Genomic DNA, 22,808 nt, shown 5'->3' with positions numbered 1-22,808 from the left:
GAGGCTCCTAGTTTGCAGTCATCTGCGAACTTCATTAGCCAAAAACCTTCTGTGTTAGCCTGTACTTCAGAAAAGTGTGTACCAAACAGGAGAGGACCCAGGACTGTACACTGTGGTACTCCACTTGTCACTGGTCTGAAGTCAGATTTGGAGTCTGCTACTTTCACAGTGTAGGTTCTGTCATTGAGCCAGTTGGCAACCCATCTTGTGACATAGGGATTTATACCTAGTTTAGTGAGTTTATCTATAATTCCATAGTGGGGTATGGTGTCAAAAGCCTTGGTGAGATCTAGATAGGCTGTGTGAACCACCTTACCCTCATCTATGGCTTTGGTGACTGCTTCAAAGAAGTCTATCAGGTTTAGGAGACATGATCTGCTTTTTACAAACCCGAACTGGGTGGGTTCCAGAATCTGGAGGTTACCAATGTGTTTGTTTAAAAGTTCCATGATGATACGTTCCATGGCCTTGCAGACCTGGCTTGTTAGGCTAATGGGGCAGTAGTTCCCAGGGTCTGTGGTGGCTCCCCCTTTGTGGAGGGGGACAATCGTTGCTGTGCACCATTCAGTGGGCACAAACCTGAGGTGAGGTTATGATTGAACATGGATAGAAAAGCGCTCACAGTCTCATAAATAAAAAAAAACACAAATAGCAAGCTTCACTTCAGGCTATGATTGAACATGGTGCTTAGGTGGGGTACCAGTTCATTCTGTAGTTCATGTAGAACGCAGCCTGGGATGTTGTCAGTTCCCATGGAGGCTGTGTTCTTGTCTTTGGAGAGTGTGTTTTTTACCTGTGCAGTTTGCACTCCTCCGGTATACAGATGTGCCCTTTAGGTGGTAAAGGTAGCACTGAACCTATCTGCCAGGATGTTGGCAGTATCAGTTGGTTCAGTATATTTAGTGCCATTGTGTTTTAAATCAGAGCAGATCTGAGTGTTGCCACTGAGATTCTTGACATACCTATAGAATGCTTTGTGGTTGTCTTTAGAATCAGTGGTGATTTTGTTTTCGTAACTAGCTTTGGAGGATTTTATGAGGGATCTCAGCTTCTTACTGAGGCTAACCAGAGAGTTCCTCCAATCATGGGATTTTTCTCATTTTTGCAATAGTTTCTTTCTTCTGTTGTGGAGTTTGCTTATGCAAGAGGACCACCAGATTGGCTTCCTTTTTTTGGAGGATAGAATCTTGGTTCTGTTAGGGATAGCACGATCCATGCACTCGTGTAAGTGCTTATAAAGTGCATTTGTTTAGGATTCAGCAGTCGTACCTCTATTGTCCATCTGCATAGGTATCGTGAAGTTTGCCACTTATGTCTTAAGAAGTGTGAATTTGGCTTTGGAGAAATTTTTTACGGTGGTTTCCCTAATGGGGGTTGGGAGCGGGATGTGGATGTCTAGGGTGATTAGCTTGTGGTCAGATCTGACCAACGAGGAATTGACCTCTGGTGTGGAACCCTGGTCACCCATGTTGGTAATGACCAGGTCTAGAATATTGCTGCCCCTGTTGGGGGTGTGGATAAGTTGATCCAAGGTGTTCGAATTTATGAATTTCAGAAAACGTTGAGCAAAAGAGTTGGTACACGAGTAGTTTTCCCAGTTAATGGTTGGGTAGTTGAAATCGTCCTTTATTAGCATGGTGGGTGGACCCTAATATTTTCCAGTGTATCAAGAAATGAGGAGTGGGAATCCTGGGGCATGGTGGGGGATCTGTAGCAAGTTACAGTTTGCATTGCGATCTTGCCCAGAGTTAGTTGCACTTGGATAATCTTGGATGCATTATGTTGAGCAACTAGCCTGGAGGTGTGGATATCCTTAATGAATATGGACACGCCTCTGCCTTTAGTGTTTCAGTCCAGGTTAGGTGGCCGAAAGGTGTGGTATGAATTATAGCCTGGTAATGCAGGGGTGCTCTCTGGAGCCTTGAACCAGGTCTCTGTCACTGCACAGATGTCAATGTTCTCCATTTTAAGAGTGCCTCGAGTGAATGCATTTTGAGGTTTAGACTTCTAGCATTAAGTAGCATTACTCTCAGATTTTGCTTGTTTGTACCTGTTACAGTGGTGAATTTGTCATTTGAACCTTGCCTAAAAAGGCACTATAGGGGTGGCAAGAGCCTTAGCCAGTATCCGAAATCCCAAAAGCGACAGGTGCAGGCCATCTCTGGCAAAGCATCATGGTCTCTCGATCATGTCATCCCAGGTAGACAGATACTGGATCCCTTTAGAATGACACCAGAAGCTTAGTCAATTGTTGAAGCCAGTCATTTTGTCCTTGTACTGTGGTATCATTCTGGGTGATGGCAGGATGCTACTCAGGGCTAGGGTCATACCTGCCTGGGCTACAAGATCGGAGAGCTCTTCCATGTCTCTTTTCATGTAGTCCAGGGAGGTACGTCTCAGGTCATTCACACCAACATGGACAATGACAGAGTCATATTTGTACTTGTTGTGGAGTGACCATGCGTTATGTGGCAGATCCTGGCACCCGAATGGCAGCTAACAGTAACTTTCTCCTTGTTTAGCCTGGTGAGTGGAACATCAGTGTGCCTGACTATAGAGTCACCTATGACTAGAGTGTTGGGTACGTTGTTATGCCTTATGGGCTGTGGTTGAGTAGCACACTGAGTTTGTGGGCTGTGTGTCATTTGGGTTGTGTTGGGGGGTGGAGGTTTCTTGTGTTTCTGCTTTGGAGGTCTCTGTTGCTTGAGCAGATTTTTATTGAGAGCCTCCATGAATGTAGATGTGTGTTTTGTGTTGCTATGTGTGTGTTTTGGTGGTGTAGGTTTTGAGGGACTATGTGATGAGTGTGGTGTGGTGCAAGTGTTTACCTTCTCCTCTTGACTGTCTAGTCCAGTCTTGGGTGAAGAGAGCTTTGTTTCCAGTTTGGCTATATAAGTGCATCTCTCACAGGTTGCAGTGTTAGCTGGTAGGACGAGAGGGTAGTCTGTGTACATGAGGCAATTGCTGCATTGCCCCAAGATGCCCAGATTCACCAGGTAGACAAAAGAAAACACCGGGAGCTGACCCATGGAGATACCTGGATAGGTGATTATTTATTAAGTACTAAAAACTGTTTTCCTCTAGACAAGTGAGGAAAGTTGAGTACTGTAGTAATTTGTAGCTTATTTAGTGCATACGAGTTCTGAACAAGTGCTTAGCTCAAAGAAACAGATTTGAGTGCTAAAACTAAAAAAACTGGCTAGTTCTAAGGGAAAATTTGAAGAGCAGACTTTATGGCATCGGGAATAGTTTAACCCTAGCGAAGTGGCGATGCATAAAGTGTATTTTTTTTAATATAACTGTAGCAAATGAGCAAACTGATTTAAACAAATTAACGAATAAAAAGATAAAAACTGAGCCCCGTTCCAGCAGTCTTCGATCAGACAAGTTCTAACTGCACACTCCTGCCACTAGGGTGCAAGGGAACCTTCTCCAAAAAAGGATGGTCTGGATTAGTGCTCAAGTTATACAAACAAAGCTAGATTTAGCAGGAATGAATTTAGTGTATGGTACAGCAAACAAGGTGTACCAATTTCAGAAAGAAACAGTTCAAATAAGCAGGCACAGTAAGCCTTTAACCAGAACCTCCCAGCTCAGAAGGGCAAAATCTACCCTCTTCTCCCACAAGAGTGCAGACCACACCTTCTTAATGTAAAATAACTGGCCCAAAGCTCAAGTGCTTAAACCAGAGCTAATACACTTTTAGAATAACAGACACTTAAGCCATGCTTGTTTTCTTATAAGGTTTTCATATTGTTATTCCTTAGTCGTTTGGGTCTAATTTAAGTAACAAATAATGACTTCATCTTTTCTGAGACTTTATAAATCTTTTAATACAACCTATAGTTCTGTAACTATCATTAACCAATTTGCTGATATGATTAGAAAAACTCAAAACTGGATCTACCCATTTAACTAGGTCCTTAAGTGAATCTACAGTTTCAATCGCCGTTTGCTGTATTAGATATTCACCTTTCAGTTTATGGCTCTGAAATCTCATATGCTTAGTTTTTGTCATATTTATCAGTAACTGTGGTGGTGGTGCTGTGGTAGCGTTGTCGACTCATAGCAAGACGTTGTCCCATTCGATTCTCAGCTAGAGCGTCTTCTGTGTGGAGGCATATGTGAATGGGGTGTGCCTTCGTTGAAGGTTGTGCGTCAGGGCTGGTAACCCGGTACATAAAAATTCACTACCAATCATTAGCGGACCGGAGTAACGCTGTGGAGACCCCTAACCGGGAAAAAGCCGAAAGACGCAAACAAATTATTCTCCTGTGGCCAAATTGTCAGTTTAGTCAAGTTCTTTTGCAGACAGGCATTATCTGTAACACATGTAATTAGTTTACCCAGTTTCAGGTCATCTGCATATAGACTGTAGAGCACCTCAGATGAAAAAGTTAGGTCATAAAGATACAATCTAAACAAATAAGAGCCTAAGACAGAGCCCTGAGAGACACCCTGACTGTAACTAAAAATGTTGGTACTTGTGTATTATTGTAACCAGATTTCTGAAGTGGCAGAAATGGTTGTGTTTCTGAGAAAGGATGCCTGGTAACCTAACAATGGGAGGGTACAGTCTTCTGTACTACTGTGTGACAACCGTTTTCATATTGGAAGAGGAGCAACGTGAAAAATCCTCTTCCCGGGGAGCGTCTGCTCCCAACCTAATCATAGGACCTGTGCTTCACAGTCATCCTTAAGGTTACAAGTCATGAAAGGCAGCATGTTCCCAAACCAGACAAACGGACCCTTTCAAAGCCCTTTAGGAAAACACAGTGCCATCTGTGATTGTGAAATTTCAAAGGATTATGTGTGAATCATTCATCATTTCCAGCACGTCTGACAAACAATGTAAGTGATTCTGATTAACAGAGGTATGTCTGTGAAGCGGGAGAATGGCTACCACCCCTGGGCCAGGACTCCCGCTAGGGAGAAATACAGCAGTCTGTGAGGGGATCACTGTCCCGTTACTTAGTAGTGGTGACAAGTGCCTGTAGTTTGGATGAGTACTGGGCAGTAACAGTTACATGGAATATTCCTCACTGACTTCCATTTGCTGAGGTTGTGATCAGGAATGGTGGAATCGTGATGCACTTTAGCACTGTGCAGATGTTCTTCGTGTTTCACTGTTGCAGTCATTACATTTGGGTAATCCTGCCAGCAGGATTACCCAAATGTAATGACTGCAACAGTGAATACACTTGAACATCTACATTTATGATAAGTGTACACAACTGTTCTTTCACAGAAGAAATGAGACCCCACCCACCCCACAATCGTGAAAATGGACCGTTGCTCCTCTTTGTGCCTCATTGCCACTGTAAGACACTTTTGCTTACTTGCTTACACAACCATTTCAAGGTTAAGAGACTCAGAAAACAGTTTTTGCAGAAACACAACCATTTCTGCCACTTCAGAAATTTGGTTGCGGTAATACGTAAGTACCAAAATTTCAATTTTCCAATTGCTGTATGATACTTGCCATGTACTGTTTGTGAACCATATAGCTGGCCATCTTATCAAGAGTACATCGATACCTAGTTGTTGTATTTTATTGATCAGTGTTTTGTGTATAACCCTGTCAAATGCTGAAGTTAAGTCTATGTAAAGTACATCACAGCACAATTTTTCATTCATAGCTTTTAATATGTTATTATAGAACATCATGTTACATTATGTTACAGGTAGTAATAGATCCATTTTCATCATATTCATGCTGATACATGGTTTCAAGTCCCAACCTATCCAATTCCGACAGTAACTTATTCAATATTACCTTCTCCGTTATTGTTCCAAATTTAAGGGTCTATATAACTCAGGGTTTTGACCTACTGTGCTTTCCCTTAAAGACAGGCTTAATAAAAACACATCTCCAATCTTGAGGAATCTTCCCATATTTATACAACCTAGTAAATAATAGATGTAACGGTACTGTAAGTTCTTGCTGAAGTATTCTCAGGTTATTATTAGTAATTCCGTCTTCTCCCAGTGCTTTGTTTGGTTCCAGTTTGTGCAGTTCTTTTTCAATATAATCTGATTCCAGTGTCTGAAGTTACCTGGATGTCACTAGGACAACTTATCACCCCCTTTGTATAGCTAAACTGTTTTGCATAAGATTTTGTAAATAGATCTATAATCTGTTGTGTCTGAGTATAAATTTTAGAATCTACACACAGTTTATCAGTTTATGTCTTTACGCCTTTCCACATCTTATGCATCTATAAAAAGGTTTCCTATTATGCTCAATATCTTTACATACATTTTCTTCAAATTTTTCTTGATGTCTCACACTATGCTTAATTTGTTTGTCCAGCTTATTTATTTCAATTTTCAAATATGTAATTTGACCTCTCTTCCATTCTTATATTATTTTTTTATCTCTTACCTTAATCAGGTATCTTGTTCTTATGGAAATATATGCCTAGATTCTGATGTTAAACATCTTTTAGATTTTTTTTTGCACTCAAACATTTTCTCTCTCAAAACTTTCCATGTTCTCTCTGCAGTTTTTTCACTGAACAAATCACTCCAGTTAGTTTTACATATAATCTGTAACTAATCTGGAGCCTGGATGATCTCTAAAGTACCTAGCAAGGTGATGTTAGTAGATCTCTAAGGCTCAGTGGGACAAGGGAGAGGGAGGTATTGGGCAAAATGCAGAAAATGGGGGGGGGACTAGAACCATGTACTGCACTTTGGCTTGTCCCCATGGCTTAAGACTGTGTTTATGTGAATGGCTATAAAGCACACGCTGATTATTGAGAGTAATCCAAAATATGACCATAACCGTAAAATGTTCATCAGAAGTCTAATGATGAGGGAGGTGCATCATATACATGTTTCTGAAGGTTAGAAAAAAAATTCTGAAATGCACTAATTGGCATTTAAAATCCTGTGGCTTCTGAGGAGCTAGTAACCCTCAAATACCAACTGTAATTCAGCTGCTTCCTCCAGCAAACTACTCCGAAATGTAGCAAAATCAGTGAATTCTCCAACAAATCTGGCCTGATTTGGAAGGTACAAGGAAGAAAGATATTAGGGTAATATATTTTTTAAGCTGAACTTGGATAAATTGTATTAAAGTACTCATAGCTACAGACATGAAGTTATATGTAGTAGTAAAAAAAATATTAGCAGTGCCATGTGTCTTGGTTAATTGTAACAGCTCATACTGACACTGTCGTATTAATTGTAACAGCTCATACTGACACTGTCGTATTAATTGTAACAGCTCACACTGACACTGTCATATTAATTGTAACAGCTCATACTGACACTTTCGTATTAATTGTAACAGCTGACACTGTCGTATTAATTGTAACAGCACATACTGGCACTGTCGTATTAATTGTAACAGCTCATACTGACACTGTCGTATTAATTGTAACAGCTCATACTGACACTGTCGTATTAATTGTAACAGCTCACACTGACACTGTCATATTAATTGTAACAGCTCATACTGACACTTTCGTATTAATTGCAACAGCTCATACTGACACTGTCATATTAATTGTAACAGCTCATACTGACACTGTGATATTAATTGTAACAGCTCATACTGACACTGTCATATTAATTGTAACAGCTCATACTGACACTGTTGTATTAATTGTAACAGCTCATACTGACACTGTCATATTAATTGTAACAGCTCATACTGACACTGTCATGTTAATTGTAACAGCTCATACTGACACTGTCGTATTAATTGTAACAGCTCATACTGACACTGTCGTATTAATTGTAACAGCTCATACTGACACTGTTGTATTAATTGTAACAGCTCATACTGACACTGTCGTATTAATTGTAACAGCTCATACTGACACTGTCATATTAATTGTAACAGCTCATACTGACACTGTCATATTAATTGTAACAGCTCATACTGACACTGTTGTATTAATTGTAACAGCTCATACTGACACTGTTGTATTAATTGTAACAGCTCATACTGACACTGTTGTATTAATTGTAACAGCTCATACTGACACTGTCATATTAATTGTAACAGCTTATACTGACACTCTGTCATATTAATTGTAACAGCTCATACTGACACTGTCGTATTATTTGTAACAGCTCATACTGACACTGTCATATTAATTGTAACAGCTCATACTGACACTGTTGTATTAATTGTAACAGCTCATACTGACACTGTTGTATTAATTGTAACAGCTCATACTGACACTGTCATATTAATTGTAACAGCTCATACTGACACTGTCATGTTAATTGTAACAGCTCATACTGACACTGTCGTATTAATTGTAACAGCTCATACTGACACTGTCGTATTAATTGTAACAGCTCATACTGACACTGTCGTATTAATTGTAACAGCTCATACTGACACTGTCGTATTAATTGTAACAGCTCATACTGACACTGTCGTATTAATTGTAACAGCTCATACTGACACTGTCATATTAATTGTAACAGCTCATACTGACACTGTCATATTAATTGTAACAGCTCATACTGACACTGTCATATTAATTGTAACAGCTCATACTGACACTGTCGTATTAATTGTAACAGCTCATACTGACACTGTCATATTAATTGTAACAGCTCATACTGACACTGTCATATTAATTGTAACAGCTCATACTGACACTGTCATATTAATTGTAACAGCTCATACTGACACTGTCGTATTAATTGTAACAGCTCATACTGACACTGTCATATTAATTGTAACAGCTCATACTGACACTGTCATATTAATTGTAACAGCTCATACTGACACTGTCATATTAATTGTAACAGCTCATACTGACACTGTCATATTAATTGTAACAGCTCATACTGACACTGTCGTATTAATTGTAACAGCTCATACTGACACTGTCGTATTAATTGTAACAGCTCATACTGACACTGTCGTATTAATTGTAACAGCTCATACTGACACTGTCATATTAATTGTAACAGCTCATACTGACACTGTCGTATTAATTGTAACAGCTCATACTGACACTGTCATATTAATTGTAACAGCTCATACTGACACTGTCATATTAATTGTAACAGCTCATACTGACACTGTCATATTAATTGTAACAGCTCATACTGACACTGTCGTATTAATTGTAACAGCTCATACTGACACTGTCATATTAATTGTAACAGCTCATACTGACACTGTCGTATTAATTGTAACAGCACATACTGGCACTGTCGTATTAATTGTAACAGCTCATACTGACACTGTCGTATTAATTGTAACAGCTCATACTGACACTGTCATATTAATTGTAACAGCTCATACTGACACTGTCATATTAATTGTAACAGCTCACACTGACACTGTCATATTAATTGTAACAGCTCATACTGACACTGTCGTATTAATTGTAACAGCTCATACTGACACTGTCATATTAATTGTAACAGCTCATACTGACACTGTGATATTAATTGTAACAGCTCATACTGACACTGTTGTATTAATTGTAACAGCTCATACTGACACTGTCATATTAATTGTAACAGCTCATACTGACACTGTCATATTAATTGTAACAGCACATACTGACACTGTCGTATTAATTGTAACAACTCATACTGACACTGTCATATTAATTGTAACAGCTCATACTGACACTGTCGTATTAATTGTAACAGCTCATACTGACACTGTCATATTAATTGTAACAGGTCATACTGACACTGTCGTATTAATTGTAACAGCTCATACTGACACTGTCGTATTAATTGTAACAGGTCATACTGACACTGTCGTATTAATTGTAACAGGTCATACTGACACTGTCGTATTAATTGTAACAGCTTATACTGACACTCTGTCGTATTAATTGTAACAGCTCATACTGACACTGTTGTATTAATTGTAACAGCTCATACTGACACTGTCATATTAATTGTAACAGCTCATACTGACACTGTCATATTAATTGTAACAGCTCATACTGACACTGTCGTATTAATTGTAACAGCTGACACTGTCGTATTAATTGTAACAGCTCATACTGACACTGTCATATTAATTGTAACAGCTCATACTGACACTGTCATATTAATTGTAACAGCTCATACTGACACTGTTGTATTAATTGTAACAGCTCATACTGACACTGTTATATTAATTGTAACAGCTCATACTGACACTGTCGTATAACCAAATGTTATTTTTCTGTTGCACTTTTCATCATCATGGCATTCAGTTATTACATTGTAATACATGGTGCTGTGAGGCTGCCTTGACCAGTATTAGTTGTGTTAAGGGGGCTTTGAAACAACAGAGGCTGAGAATTCATACTGTAAAAAATACATCTCGAGTTTTTCAAAACTGGGATAGTTTAACTCCTAGTTAAAATGCTGAAAGGAAAGTCCTGTTTGCTTAGACTTCACTCACCAGACATGCAGTTTATTGCTTGCTGAGACAGATTGTCTGTAAAGAATTGCAGAATGAATTTTTGCAAGTTTGATTTTAGGGCTGTAACTGGCTCATATGGTGCTTGGTGCTGCTCCCTTATCATAGTGCCTCTCAACAGTAAAAATAACCACCAGGACCCCTCACTCCTGCACCACTGCACCATGTGGGTCCAAAAAAGGTCCATTCTGTGGTATGGTGCTCCTCCACTCCTATGGAGGTACACAATATCCTAAAGCCCTCACAGTCTATGGAAATAAATGATCTTCTAATCACATCCCTTAATAAATTCTGCCCTGGACAGTTGCCACTTTCACCTCACTCTAGCTATGCTTGTCTTCTGTTTTATTGTATAGAAATTAGATTCTGGAACTTTTGAAACAGGTTGACAAAAATCACCCCAACTGAGCAGCTTTTTTTTTTTTGTTTGTTTTCAAATCTGGAGGCTAGAATTGTAAGCCTGATGTACAGCCACAGTGACTGAACTTACAGCTACAGCAAGGTTTGCTGTTCTTAACAATGAACAGACTGGATCAACTTTGCATCGTATTGCAAGAAGGCACTGAGATGGACTCCCTTGGGTCTCTGCAGAAATGAGCAAATATGTATGTGAGTGACTGATACATGGATGGGTTAAAAAATGAATTATCTGAAGGGTGGGAGGTGTGCACTGTCAAACAATGGACTAAGGTGATATAGTTTTCTGTACTTTGTGATCAGTATCAACATCCCAGCATCACTTGCAACAAACTTGAAACCACCAGTCACTGCAACATTTTGCATACTTTGTGACAGCTTACTTTTTGGTTGTAAGGGAATTATAGAGCAAAGTAGTCTGCAGCAGTAGTAGAGCTCTGGAATCAGGAGCGGCCTTAAGTCAACTGGTACCCTAGGCAAAAGGGCTCCACGGCGTTCCCTCCCACAGCACCCGGTGCCTCCATCCTGGTCTACCTACATCAAATAAATACTGGAAAAGTGCCCCAGCTAGAGCAGCGCCCTAGGTGGCCGCCTAGTTGGCCTGTGCCTAAGGACGGCTATGTCCAGGATGAGTGAAAGCAAAGTCGTCGGGCTGCTGTGAATAGGCCTTACCCGCTGCAGTTACAGGACATTTTCTGTAATGATAGAATAGAAGCCAGCAAGTGCAATTACTGCTGCTTTGAAGGAGATGTTGTCTTTCTTTCCTTATATTATTGTCAGAATGGGCCCCTTACTGTAGAGCCAAAAAAAATTTGAAAAACCTCTGCTTGAAGTAATAATAGAACAATTGCTTATGACTTGAAATAGTAATTGACTGTGTTGGAATTTGAGTGGGTAATAGCCCAGTGGTACTCTATGGGAGCTATGTTACTGATGCTGCTTCGTCATCCTTCTGCAAGGCTGGCATATCACACAGCACTGACTGCTCTGATTTCTAACCACGTTAATTATTCAAAAGTAAATCTGCATCTAGGAACAACTGCCAGGCTCAGGCTGGCTTCCTAAGTGGCACATATGCAATACTACTAAGGGCTTTATTTTTTGTTTTCTTATCACATGATTAGATACCACCATCTGTGGTTGCAGACAGCTTTGTTCTCCCACCTCCATCCTGACTGTATGTACTGTCAACACAGAGTAAATATGCCAAAGGTATGTCCAGTGTCCTCCCATGTGGTCTTAAAAAGGTTTTTCGTCCATAGACAGAAAACACACTACTACTTTTTTTTTCGCCTTTGTTACAGTTTCATGATTCTGACTTGTTTCTTATTCCTATTTTCCAGGTTTTAGCAGCACTTTATAGCCATGTCCGAGCCCAGCTGCATTTCTGTACCGCTGTAATGCATTTACCGCATCGACTGTCTGTTCTATTTGCATGCTGCTGGCTTAGCTTCTCATCTCTTCTTGTATAGCTTTTTTTTTTTTCGTTATTCAATGTTCATTCAGTTAAATAGTTAGATTTGGCCACATGTGTCCATTTTTAAGCATAACCTTAATACAAGTAACACAAGCAGTCTTTGTAGTGCACAGTATATCAATCAGACAAGTAAATATTTATAATCAATTTTTGTTGTATGGTTACATGAAGAAATTGTGGTAAATCTAAATGTTAAGTAATTTTTAATGTAGTTGTTTTAAGTAACAAAGATGGATCATTCCAAAGTCGAAAGGTGTTTAAATTGGTAGATGCTGTCAGTGGTGTATCCTGAAGGGGAGGGGATTGTTGGGCTGATAGCTTGCCATGAGGGTCTTTTTATAAGTGTGCAGTAGCATAACCTTTTTTTACAGAGTAGTGGATTATCAGTCCTAGAGGGGTTAACTGTGTATCCAGGAGGGTCATGCTTGTATGGAAGTCTGATGTCATAAAGGTGGTTAGTAGAAAGGAAAGCTAGGTGATCAGTGTAGAGCTGATAATTGCTTACTATTAGTACATCATGCATGTTTATGTGTTGTTAATGGAATGACAGGGGAGTAGTATTGAATCTGAGGAACTCTTGACAGGTAGCACCATGGAGCAGGCAGTGGAGAAAGAAAATGGAAGAGTTATAGACTGTACATAGATTGCAATCCTGAAGCTAAATTTGGGACCAAGAAAAGTTTCATTGAGCCCATAGCAGGTTAGGGGGATGGAGCAGCATAGGATGAGGTACAGAGCTGAACAGTTTGGTCAGATTGGTGAATATTGCATGGGTTAGTGTGCCTGTTTCCACATTATATAGATGCTAGCATTAAAGGCTAGCTATGCTGGTTAGGACAGAGAAGGCTATTTTGCTCTACATAGTGTACAATGAGCAAACATGGCTTTTTGTGATAATTTAATCAGAGTTGACAGTTTGGCTATAGTATGGGTATGAGTAGTAGTAGTCAGAGAACACTGGATCTGAGATTTGGATACGGGAGTAATGGCAGAAGATTGTAATATGTCAGGGAAATGTGCCTTTGGCCAGTGAGGGGTTAGTAAATTGTAGAATGAGTATGGAGATGGTGCTGCAGGCATTCGGGAGTTTAAGGACAGGAAATCTACAGAGGAGATGTTAGCATTGACATTGTTTGTTGGCAGACGATGGGGCACAGTGTTAGGGGACTTATAAGGCTGGGCTTTTATATTAACATTGGCAGAGTGTTTTGACAAACTGGGTGCGACCTTTAGAGGCTGGGGGCTTCAGGTGTCATTGGTACTAGGGGACTGAGTAGGGTTTGGGAGAGAATTTTTAGTACAAGAATTTCTAAGTGAGTAGTAATGATCACAGTTTTGTGTTCTTTTAAAAGTCCTACTTTCTTAGACATGAACCAGGTAGTGAAGGTTACTTTGATTTTTTAGCAGACATTAATTAAGTGTATATAGCTACACTATGTGAAACCGTTCTGAACTCAGCACTTAGACACTCATTTCTAAGTATCACTCATGTCTAGGTATCATGTCAAGTGACTTTCCTTAGCTCTGAGCATATGTTACTATGTGTTGGCTTTATAGAAAAGTATATATTGTCTAAAATATTTATTGCCTTCATTTATCCTTTTTATTTATTATATATCTGCAGCATCTATGTATTTAAGCATCACTTTTTCAGACCAGGATGATAGAGGATGTATTTGTATTAGTTTACTTACTTTTTAATGGAAGAATAAATGTGTAAAATAATAATCAGCACACTGATCCCCTGGAAAATGTGAAAACATGAATGTCTAACTAGAATGAAGTTTTAGACTTGTGAGATTATAACTAGTTTAGACAGTGTGAGGCATAAACAAAGTTAGAAGTAAATCATTTAAATAGGTTGTGTCAAAATGGACCAGACATATTTGGATGGAAATGTAAATATTTGCAACATTTTTCAAATTGACATTTTTAGATGATTGTTTTCAGATATTTTCATGTTAGTGCTGTATAGAAAGTGTCCTGTTTTCATTTTTTTCTATATTCTCATTGCCATGCTGAATGTTATTCTGCCAGAACAAATAGGCAGGACTGTAACATTTTATGTAGTGCATGGAGTGCAGTGATCATGCTCTGATATCCAGAAAAGGACAAGTCAGTTAAGCACTTCTACAGCATGAGACCCGATCTTAAACAAAACATTAAGCATGTCTTGCATATTTTTTTAAGACAGGTATCTGCCAGTACTGACCAGCAAATGACTGCAGCAGTAACATTTCACAAACTTTTGTAATGTAACAGAATGTTTTACAATGTCTTTCTGACAAAGCTTGCAAAGTGCTTTCTGGCTTTGAAAGCCAACACAAAACATTGCAGTTTTTTTCCCTGTAAGTTACTGTAACTGATAGTACATGTAGCACATAAAGCTCCATGTACTACAAAGAATTGTGATTGGGTCTCTGATCATAACCCCGAATTATGTGTTCTCAGCATGGTTGCCAAGATTCACCTCTTGAGCTTCGTTCTCATGGCGGATTTCTTGATGTCGATGTCTCGTACAAATAATAAGCTGGTTATAGGTTCATAGGATGATACTAGGCTATTGGCCCAGAGGCCCTTATAAGCCTAGCCAAGAATTTTACCCATGTTCCCACAAAGTCAGCACCTGTTGCCCCTGTCCAGCAGGGACACAGATGGGATCCCAGGGGTGTATTTTCTGTTTTCCATCCAGTCGTCCAGGTTCCTCTTAAAGAGGGCTAGAGAGGTGCTATGCTTGACATGGAGAGGGAGTCTATAACATAGATGGGGGAGTCTTTGGGACAGAAATCTATCCCGCCAACAAGTTCTATTAATGTCACCGACCAGGTTGAGGCCTTGCGTGTGCGTTGAGCAAGTGGAATTTGACTTACGGATATGCAGCAACTCCATAAAGGGTGGTTCTGAGATGGCCTTGCATGCCAGATACAGGTCATCTTTGAGCAGTCTGTATGAGCCTGAGTAGAGGGACAGGGCTTTTAGCCTATCAGTATAGGACAGGTGTTTGAGACCGTGGATCTTCTTGGTCAGGAAGCTCTGTGGTCTCTCCAGCTGCTGCATGTGCTTGGCAAGGTACATGCCGAAGGGGGCATTGTACTCAGAAATGGGTCTGATAAGGGAGGAGTACAGGGATGTTATGACCTCCTTGTTCCTGGGTGAAATACCCTTACTTATGAGGTGGGCCATGTAGAAAGCCTTCCATACAACGGAGGCAACATGGTGGTCAAAAGTCAGGTTGCTATCGGCCTAGCTGCCCAAGTCCCTCATGACTGATTGCATGCTTAGCACTTTGTTATTAATGTGATAATTAATGGGGACTTCCATTTTCCCCAAAGGTGATAATGATGCATTTCTTGGCATTCAGTTTGAGGCCATGCTTCTGGCACCAGTCAGTTGTTTGGGTAAGGCCATCTTGGAGGATGTTCTCATCACTAGGGAAGTTTAAGACAGCACCCAGCTTGCAGTCTTCTGCAAACTTGGTCAGCCACAGACCAATGGTTTTGGCTTGCACCTCAGAAAAGTATTTCCCAAACAGTAGAGACCCCCAAGACTGATCCTTGGAGTACACCACTTGTTACGGGTCTACTACTAGAGGTAGCTTCCCCTATTTTGACTGAGTGGGTTCTATCAGTGAGCCAGTTAGCTACCCATCTGGTAATATATGGGTTGATGCCTAGCTGGGAGAGTTTATCTATTATGCCTGAGTGAGGAATAGTGTTAAAGGCTTTGGCTAGGTCAAGGTAGGTGGTGTGCACGGTCTTCCCCTCGTCCGTGGCTTTGGTGACTGTTTCAAAGAAGTCGACCAAGTTTAACAGGCATGATCTCCCTTTGACAAAACGAAACTGTGTGAAGTCAAGCATTTGGAGGTTGCCAATGTCCTTGTTTATAAGGTCCATGATAATACGTTCCATGGCCTTGCAGATCAGGTTAGTTAGGCTGATGGGCCTATAATTGCCTGGGTCAGTGGATGCTCCACATTTGTGTAGAGGGATCACAGTGGCTGTCCTCCATTCAGCTGTAATGAAGCCGGTGCCCAGGCTTTGGTTGAATGGGATGCCTAATGGAGCTGACAGCTCATGCCTGAGTTCATGTAGGATATAGCCAGGGATGTTGTCGGATCCCATGGAGACTGTATTTTTTGCCTTTGACAGGGCATTAAACATCCTCTCTGGTGATGTGGGGAGGGGGGCAGGTGCTGGAGATGGCCTGGTTTACTCATGGGGTGTACAGGGGGATGAAGTTTTCACTGAACCTGTCTGCCAGTAGGTTGGCTGTATCTATGGTGTTTGTGTATGTGTTGTTATTGACCACCAGTTCAGAGCAGATATGGGTGTTACTCTTTCAGACTGTGAACATATGTGAAGAAGGCCTTTTGATTGTTCCTAGTGGATGTGGTCAATTTGGACTCAAAGTTAGCCTTAGAGGATTTCACCTGTGACCTTATTTGCTTGTTCAGACAAAGGAGAGATTGCTTCCAACTTGGCACCTGCTCCTTCTTGGTCCTGGACAGCAATTTTTTTCCTTTTATTATAGAGTTTGTTTATTGGTGCTGTCCACTAGACAGGTTTACTCTTCCTTGAGGAAGATTATTTGGACCTGTCAGGTATTGCTGAGTCCATAAAGCTATGTAGGTTGTCATATATTTTTTGGTGTAAGCTTGGACATTAGTGCTAGTTCCTAACAAAGGGATGGTGGCTGAGAAGTTGCTTATACCAGCTCTCAGGAGATTGTAGTCAGCTTTGGAAAAGTTTTTTTGTTTGACTCTGACAAGTTGGGGGGGGGGTGTCAGGGGAGATGGTGACTTCGAAGGTGATCGCTTTATGGTCAGATCTTACCAAGGAGGCTGACACTGTAGGGGTGCTACAGTGGCTACTCATGTTGGTTAGTACCAGGTCCAGGATATTTTCACCTCTTATCGGGGTGTCAACCAGCTGATCCAGTGTATTGGCATTGACAAATTCAAGGAATCTCTGGGTGTTCAAGCATGGGCTAGAATAGGTCTTCCACTCTATGGTTGGGTAGTTAAGGTCACCCAGGATCAGGATAGTGGGTTAAATCTTGATGGATTCAAGTAAGTCCAGATAGGTGGAGTGGGTGGCTTGAGTCATGGTTGGGGGTCTGTAGCTAGCTATGATTTGAATAGGTGTTTTGTCAACAGTTAACTGCATTTGAAGTGTCTCCTGTGCGTCATACCATTTGACCAGCCTGGAGGTGTGTATGGTCTTTTTGATAAATATTGAAACTCCACCTCCTTTGGCTTTGCTGTCCTCTGTTTGGGGTCTGAAAGTATGGTAGGATAAGTAACCTGGTAAAGCTGGGGTGCTCTCCACAGCTTTGAGCCAGGTTTCTGTGACTGCACAAATCACAGCATCCTCTAAGGCAAAGAATGCTTGCAATGAGTTCATTTTCATGCTAAGACTCCTAGCATTCAGCAGCATGACCTTTAAATTTCATTTAGAAGAATTTTTCATGTTGGTAATTTTGTGCTCATGCCTTTGCCTAAAAAAAGCACTATGGGGGAGGCAAGATCCTTTGCCAGAAGCCTGAAGCCCAAGGGAGACAGATTAAGACCATCTCTGGCAAAAGCATTGTAGTCTGTCAGTCATGTCCTCCCAGGCTGTCAGGTACTGGATCCCCTTGGAATTACACCAGAAAGTAAGCCAGTTGTTAAAGTCAATCATTTTCTGTTTGTACTGAGGCATCATTCTGGGTGACGGTAGGATGCTGCTTAAGGCTAGGGACATATCTGCCTGGGACACATATTCAGCAAGCTCAGTCCTGTCTCTCTTCATATAGTCCAGAGAAGTACATCTCAAGTCATTCACACCAACATTATGATCGGCGACCTGCTCATAATCCTTTATATTATTAGTTACGCATTTATCTGTAGGTGAAAATAAGTTAGCTCAGCACATATTTATCCCATTTCCAAACCTATTGTTTTAAGTTCAAATCATCTAGCATGCACCAGTCTGAGTCTGTATAAAATTGAATTTGTTACGATATTCAAATAACTTTAAAGCACTGTGGCTAACATCAGTAACTTAGGTTGAAGGGCTCCTGCTAGCCCGAAAGCTTGAGTGGTTGCAAAACCTATGCTGGCCAAATAAAAGGTATTAAATGTTCCATTGTCTTTGTGTTTTCTGTTAGTAGACCAACATCACATTTGTTAAGTTTTTCTACTATGCTGAAACAAAATATGTTAGCTATTTTTCTTCCTTTCTAAAGAAGCAATGGAGGCTAAAGCAGTAATGGATCTCAGTAGTACATGAGAAAGACAAATGACGGGTCTTGTGAATTGAGAAAATATTATAGTGAGAAAATATTATAAAGTATTATTGAATGCCAACTCAGTTGGCCTAGAGGAGTAAAGCCATGACTATGGCCCAAGTGACTTATATTTCAGTTAGTTGCTTGGGAGTATGATGAAGATGACAGGAGGATGGACGTGCCCATCCTGGAGAGGAGGGGGGCAAAGTCAGCAGCAAGGTTGCAACAGACATTGAGAGGAAGGGGTGGAATTGCAACCTGGAGGCATACGTGTGGCTTCCTAAGCCACCAGATGGCAGTAGCCTTCATTGAGCTGGTGCGTGGGAGTGAGCACTTATATAGGGGAAGGCACTGTGGCCTTCACATAGATTCAGGTTGCACTTTTCTCCACGCAGAGGAAGGGTTAGGCTAATAAATAAAAAATGTCCTCATTGAGAAGCATGCAGGTATGGACACAAGCAACTTTATGGCCATCTAAATGATGGCCTCAGCCCTCCACTACCACACTAGACAACTGTCACCCCAGTGGATCCAGGAATGTTCTCGCCAATAAGGAGTGAATGGGCTCATATCTGAGTTTGGCAGGATTAATGACCAGCAAGTGAAATAGCAAAATAGCATACAGAAATATGCAGACCTGTCAAGGCCAGAAAGGCTTTGTTTTTTGCATGGCATTGCATGGAAAATGCTAGTTGCCTTATGTTTCTGCACCTGTATCGGATTCCACCCAGCTGTTTTTAGAAGGACTAGGTCCCTCTCTCGCCAACTTGCTTGGGGACCTTAATAACACATCTTTTCATCTTAGAAAGCAAGGATTTCTTCAAAGACATAGTCATCCCATTAGATGCAGCAGAAGGCTGTTGCAGAACATATGAGAAGTGGCCACAGTTTGCCATTCTGGGCATCAACTCTATTTGCACAGACATATAGTATATTCTCTGCATGCAATCATTTGCTGGTGTCAGAACTGTGAACCCTAATACTACAAGCCCCAGCAGTTCAAAGAACAAACCATGTTTCATACAAAAAGCAGTGAATTCCAAAACTTGCTGCACACCTTTCAAGCATTTCTGTGTGTATATGGGGGAGGGGGGGCAGCACCTACCCTGCATCCGTACCTCTCAACTATCTCGATATTCAGGCAATGTCCAGATTTTTGCCTGATATTTTTGGTTTATTCCTTAGAAATTTGTGGTTTTTTGGCAAATCACTGGTATGGTCTGAGAACTGAAGTCACTAAATAATGACATAAGTTTGAGTTTCAGACTCATATCCTTCAGAAAATGTATGTTAAGACAAACCCAGTTACTGTAGCAACTTTCTAAATTTATAAGAGCAATATTTAAAATCGGTTCCTATTTTTAGGCCTTTGTTCCCCAGTTTTGTCAGGGTTTGTCCAGATTTTTACACTAAGAGGTTGAGAGATATGCCTACATCCCACAGCCCTGCTGCTGTCACTGTAGCTTGAAGCAGGGGGATACTCTAAAATACCATAATGCAAACTGTATTAATTCATCTAATAGGTACTTGCAGATCTGCTATTCTAAGGATCTAAGTTATAGCCAGAATTTCACTAGGCACCCCTGTAAATCTAATGCCACTTTGGGCTTGCCTGGAACTGTTAGGAGTTGGTACTAGAAATCACAAACACACTCACACTCATACACACACAGACTCACACACACACACACACACACACACACACACACACACACACACACACACACACGCACACACACACACACACACACACACACAACCCTCTCTGTCTCTGTCACACACAGATGCATTAGAGTATTCAGTGTGAATTGCAATTTCTTTTAAATTGACTATATGCTGTCATCAAGCCTATCTGAAGAAACTGAGTCAGTAGAATGCAATGCAGACAGTGGCTTCTTGGCATTACAATGTTTGCAAAACAAAGTATATTTTGTTGTATGCTGCTAATCATAAAATATGTGGTTTGTGCCAGGTCATATACCTTCCTACTTAAATTCTTATAAATGTTATGCTATAATAGTCTGCTATTAAAGTATTTCCTGGTTAATGTTTTATGCATATTTAAATTTCAGGCTGAAATGAGTAGCTGGATTCGAGCAATCAATTTCTCTGTAGTATCCCCTTCTGCGATGCCAGAAGAACAGTCCCCCACTCGAAAGGGACTTACACGAGCCATGACCATGCCTCCATTGTCACCTAACAGCGGTGCTGAAGGAACTGTCACTCTCCGCAACAAAGAAGGCAAAGAAAAAGACAGAGAGAAAAGATTCAGCTTTTTTAAGAAAAAATAAACTATGGAACTGAAAAATCTATACTATGCTAGAAACCTGTTTGCTTCAGAGAGAGAGAGATACTGACTCAAGAGCTCAATGACTCTTAAGTTTGAAATTACCATAAATAAGGACTGTAACATTCTGCCATGGCAAAATGAAACTGTTACACGACATCTCATCAGAGACATATATATCCATATCTTTGAAAGTGGTATAGACTGACAAAAAAGATATTGAAGAGTTATGGAAGAAAAATAATGGTCTATACAAGCAACTTCATAAATTTTAATGGCTTTGGTTTTTATAGATGTCTGGGTTCTAGTTTGTTTGCTTATTGATGGTTTTGTTGGGGCATTTTAATTCAGTGAAACACTAACACAACTGGTATTTAAAGCACAGGAGTTTGGAGAAGTTGTCATATCTTGCCAGAACAAATTCATGCTGTCCAGTTCCCCTTTCATTTTCAGTTATTAACAAGGCAATAAGAAAGTGTCTGTGGTCCGCATAGCTCTGTTAGGAAGATGCCCATATAAGCATGCTGAAACCCAAGGCACTTGGCCATAGGACTAGATGAGGCAGACTGCAGTTTCTATAATTGCAGACCCTCAAGGTCGGCTGATCCATGAACTGTAGGATTATGTTTGCTTTACCCCAGTTTCTATGATGACAGGCATGACGCACTATATACAGAATTTTCTGGCTAATGGCACTAGGTTTTCTGTAGTACTGCATTGCTTGTAGAAGACCAGCAGAAGGTACCCTGCCATCAAGAGTTAAAGCAGTTTGTCAAATGAACTTTTCTCGGCTTTAATACATTGCAGTCTTTCTAAGCTTCCTGTTTAGATCTGGCCAATCACAAACTATAATTTTACTGTAAAATAGTAATTTAATTTTTTAGAAATTCTGTCTTAGCTTGCAGTGATTTAGAATCACCAGGGGCCAAATGCAACTTTTGTTGAGAATATTAAAAGCATTTTTAAGTATGTTTATTCTGATGACTGTGCCTGCCTGCCACTGATACTGCAAAAGAGTGTGCCCGATTGTCCTGTTCTTTTCTTTCTTCATATTGTACATACAGAAAGCAAGGCCTGATTGGTTATATAGATTCTGTTTTACAGAATTCTTTGAACAATAGGCATAACATTTTGAATGCCTGTAGAAGAAAAACCTGTAACCATATATATGACGGCCATGTTGACATCCATTTCAGCTAGCACATATTCTGCATTGTTATCTTTAGAACTGCAAATATTTTTTTAGAGTTGGGAAGACTTCATTTGCACTCATTAGAATAATGTACATTAAAACGGGTTGAGCAAAACACTACCACAATAGTTTCTATTAAGTACATGTGAAGGTTTGATCTGGTTATCATTTAAAACCACCAGTAAAATGAAATAGTTTTCATTTAAATGTATATGAAGGTTTTATTTGGTTATCACATAAAACCAATAATGAATATGTTTATAACTTCAGTTATTGGGTTGCCTAATACGTGAATGCCCAGAATTATATAGATTATATGTGTATATGTTGGAATTTGTAACCCCGTGTTTAATTTTTAAAAGAACTATTAAAATTATCTACAGACTTACTGCTAGCAGTTCCTTTCTTAAGTACTGCCTCAGTTTTTAATGTCTGTGTTTAGGTTGATCACATTTTCTTGTCAAAAACAGTGGTGTTGAGTCTCTCAAAACAATGTTCATAATAGGTGCTTGAGTCTTAGTTGCTTGTACTCAATTTGCTGGAGCATGTTCACTCATTGTTTTGAATGCTCATGTTTGTTTTTCACTACTTTTTGTAAGGATGTGTGTGGGCTTGAATGTGGTATTGAGATCTGTAACTCACAGTATCTCAGAGAAAGAGCACAACAGTATTTATTTTGTTTTAACTGATGACTCTTCCCAGAGGTGAAACAATCTTGGCATACAAATAATAATGTGAAGGGGGTGTGAGTCTTCATTGGCAG

The 22,808-nt window shown here is 40.1% G+C and overlaps 1 protein-coding gene across 2 annotated transcripts in view; it reads left to right on the top strand.

The window, feature by feature from the left end:
• The window catches only part of LOC122792927 (spectrin beta chain, non-erythrocytic 1-like), a 1,986,067-nt gene extending 1,963,634 nt beyond the window's left edge, over window positions 1-22,433 (top strand). For both annotated transcript variants that reach the window (XM_044060498.1, XM_044060499.1), the window contains one exon: window positions 20,639-22,433. In XM_044060498.1, coding sequence (XP_043916433.1) covers window positions 20,639-20,857 — 219 coding nt within the window. In that variant the 3' untranslated portion in view covers window positions 20,858-22,433. The remainder of the gene's footprint in view (window positions 1-20,638) is intronic.
• Window positions 22,434-22,808: the final 375 nt, after the last annotated feature.

Source organism: Protopterus annectens, chromosome 2.part0 (assembly GCF_019279795.1).
Source record: "Protopterus annectens isolate FY-2018-M chromosome 2.part0, PAN1.0, whole genome shotgun sequence".
In the NCBI taxonomy this organism is placed as follows: Eukaryota; Metazoa; Chordata; order Ceratodontiformes; family Protopteridae; genus Protopterus; species Protopterus annectens.
Note: the sequence above shows the minus strand (reverse complement) of the source record. Positions and strands in the feature narration are given on the sequence as shown.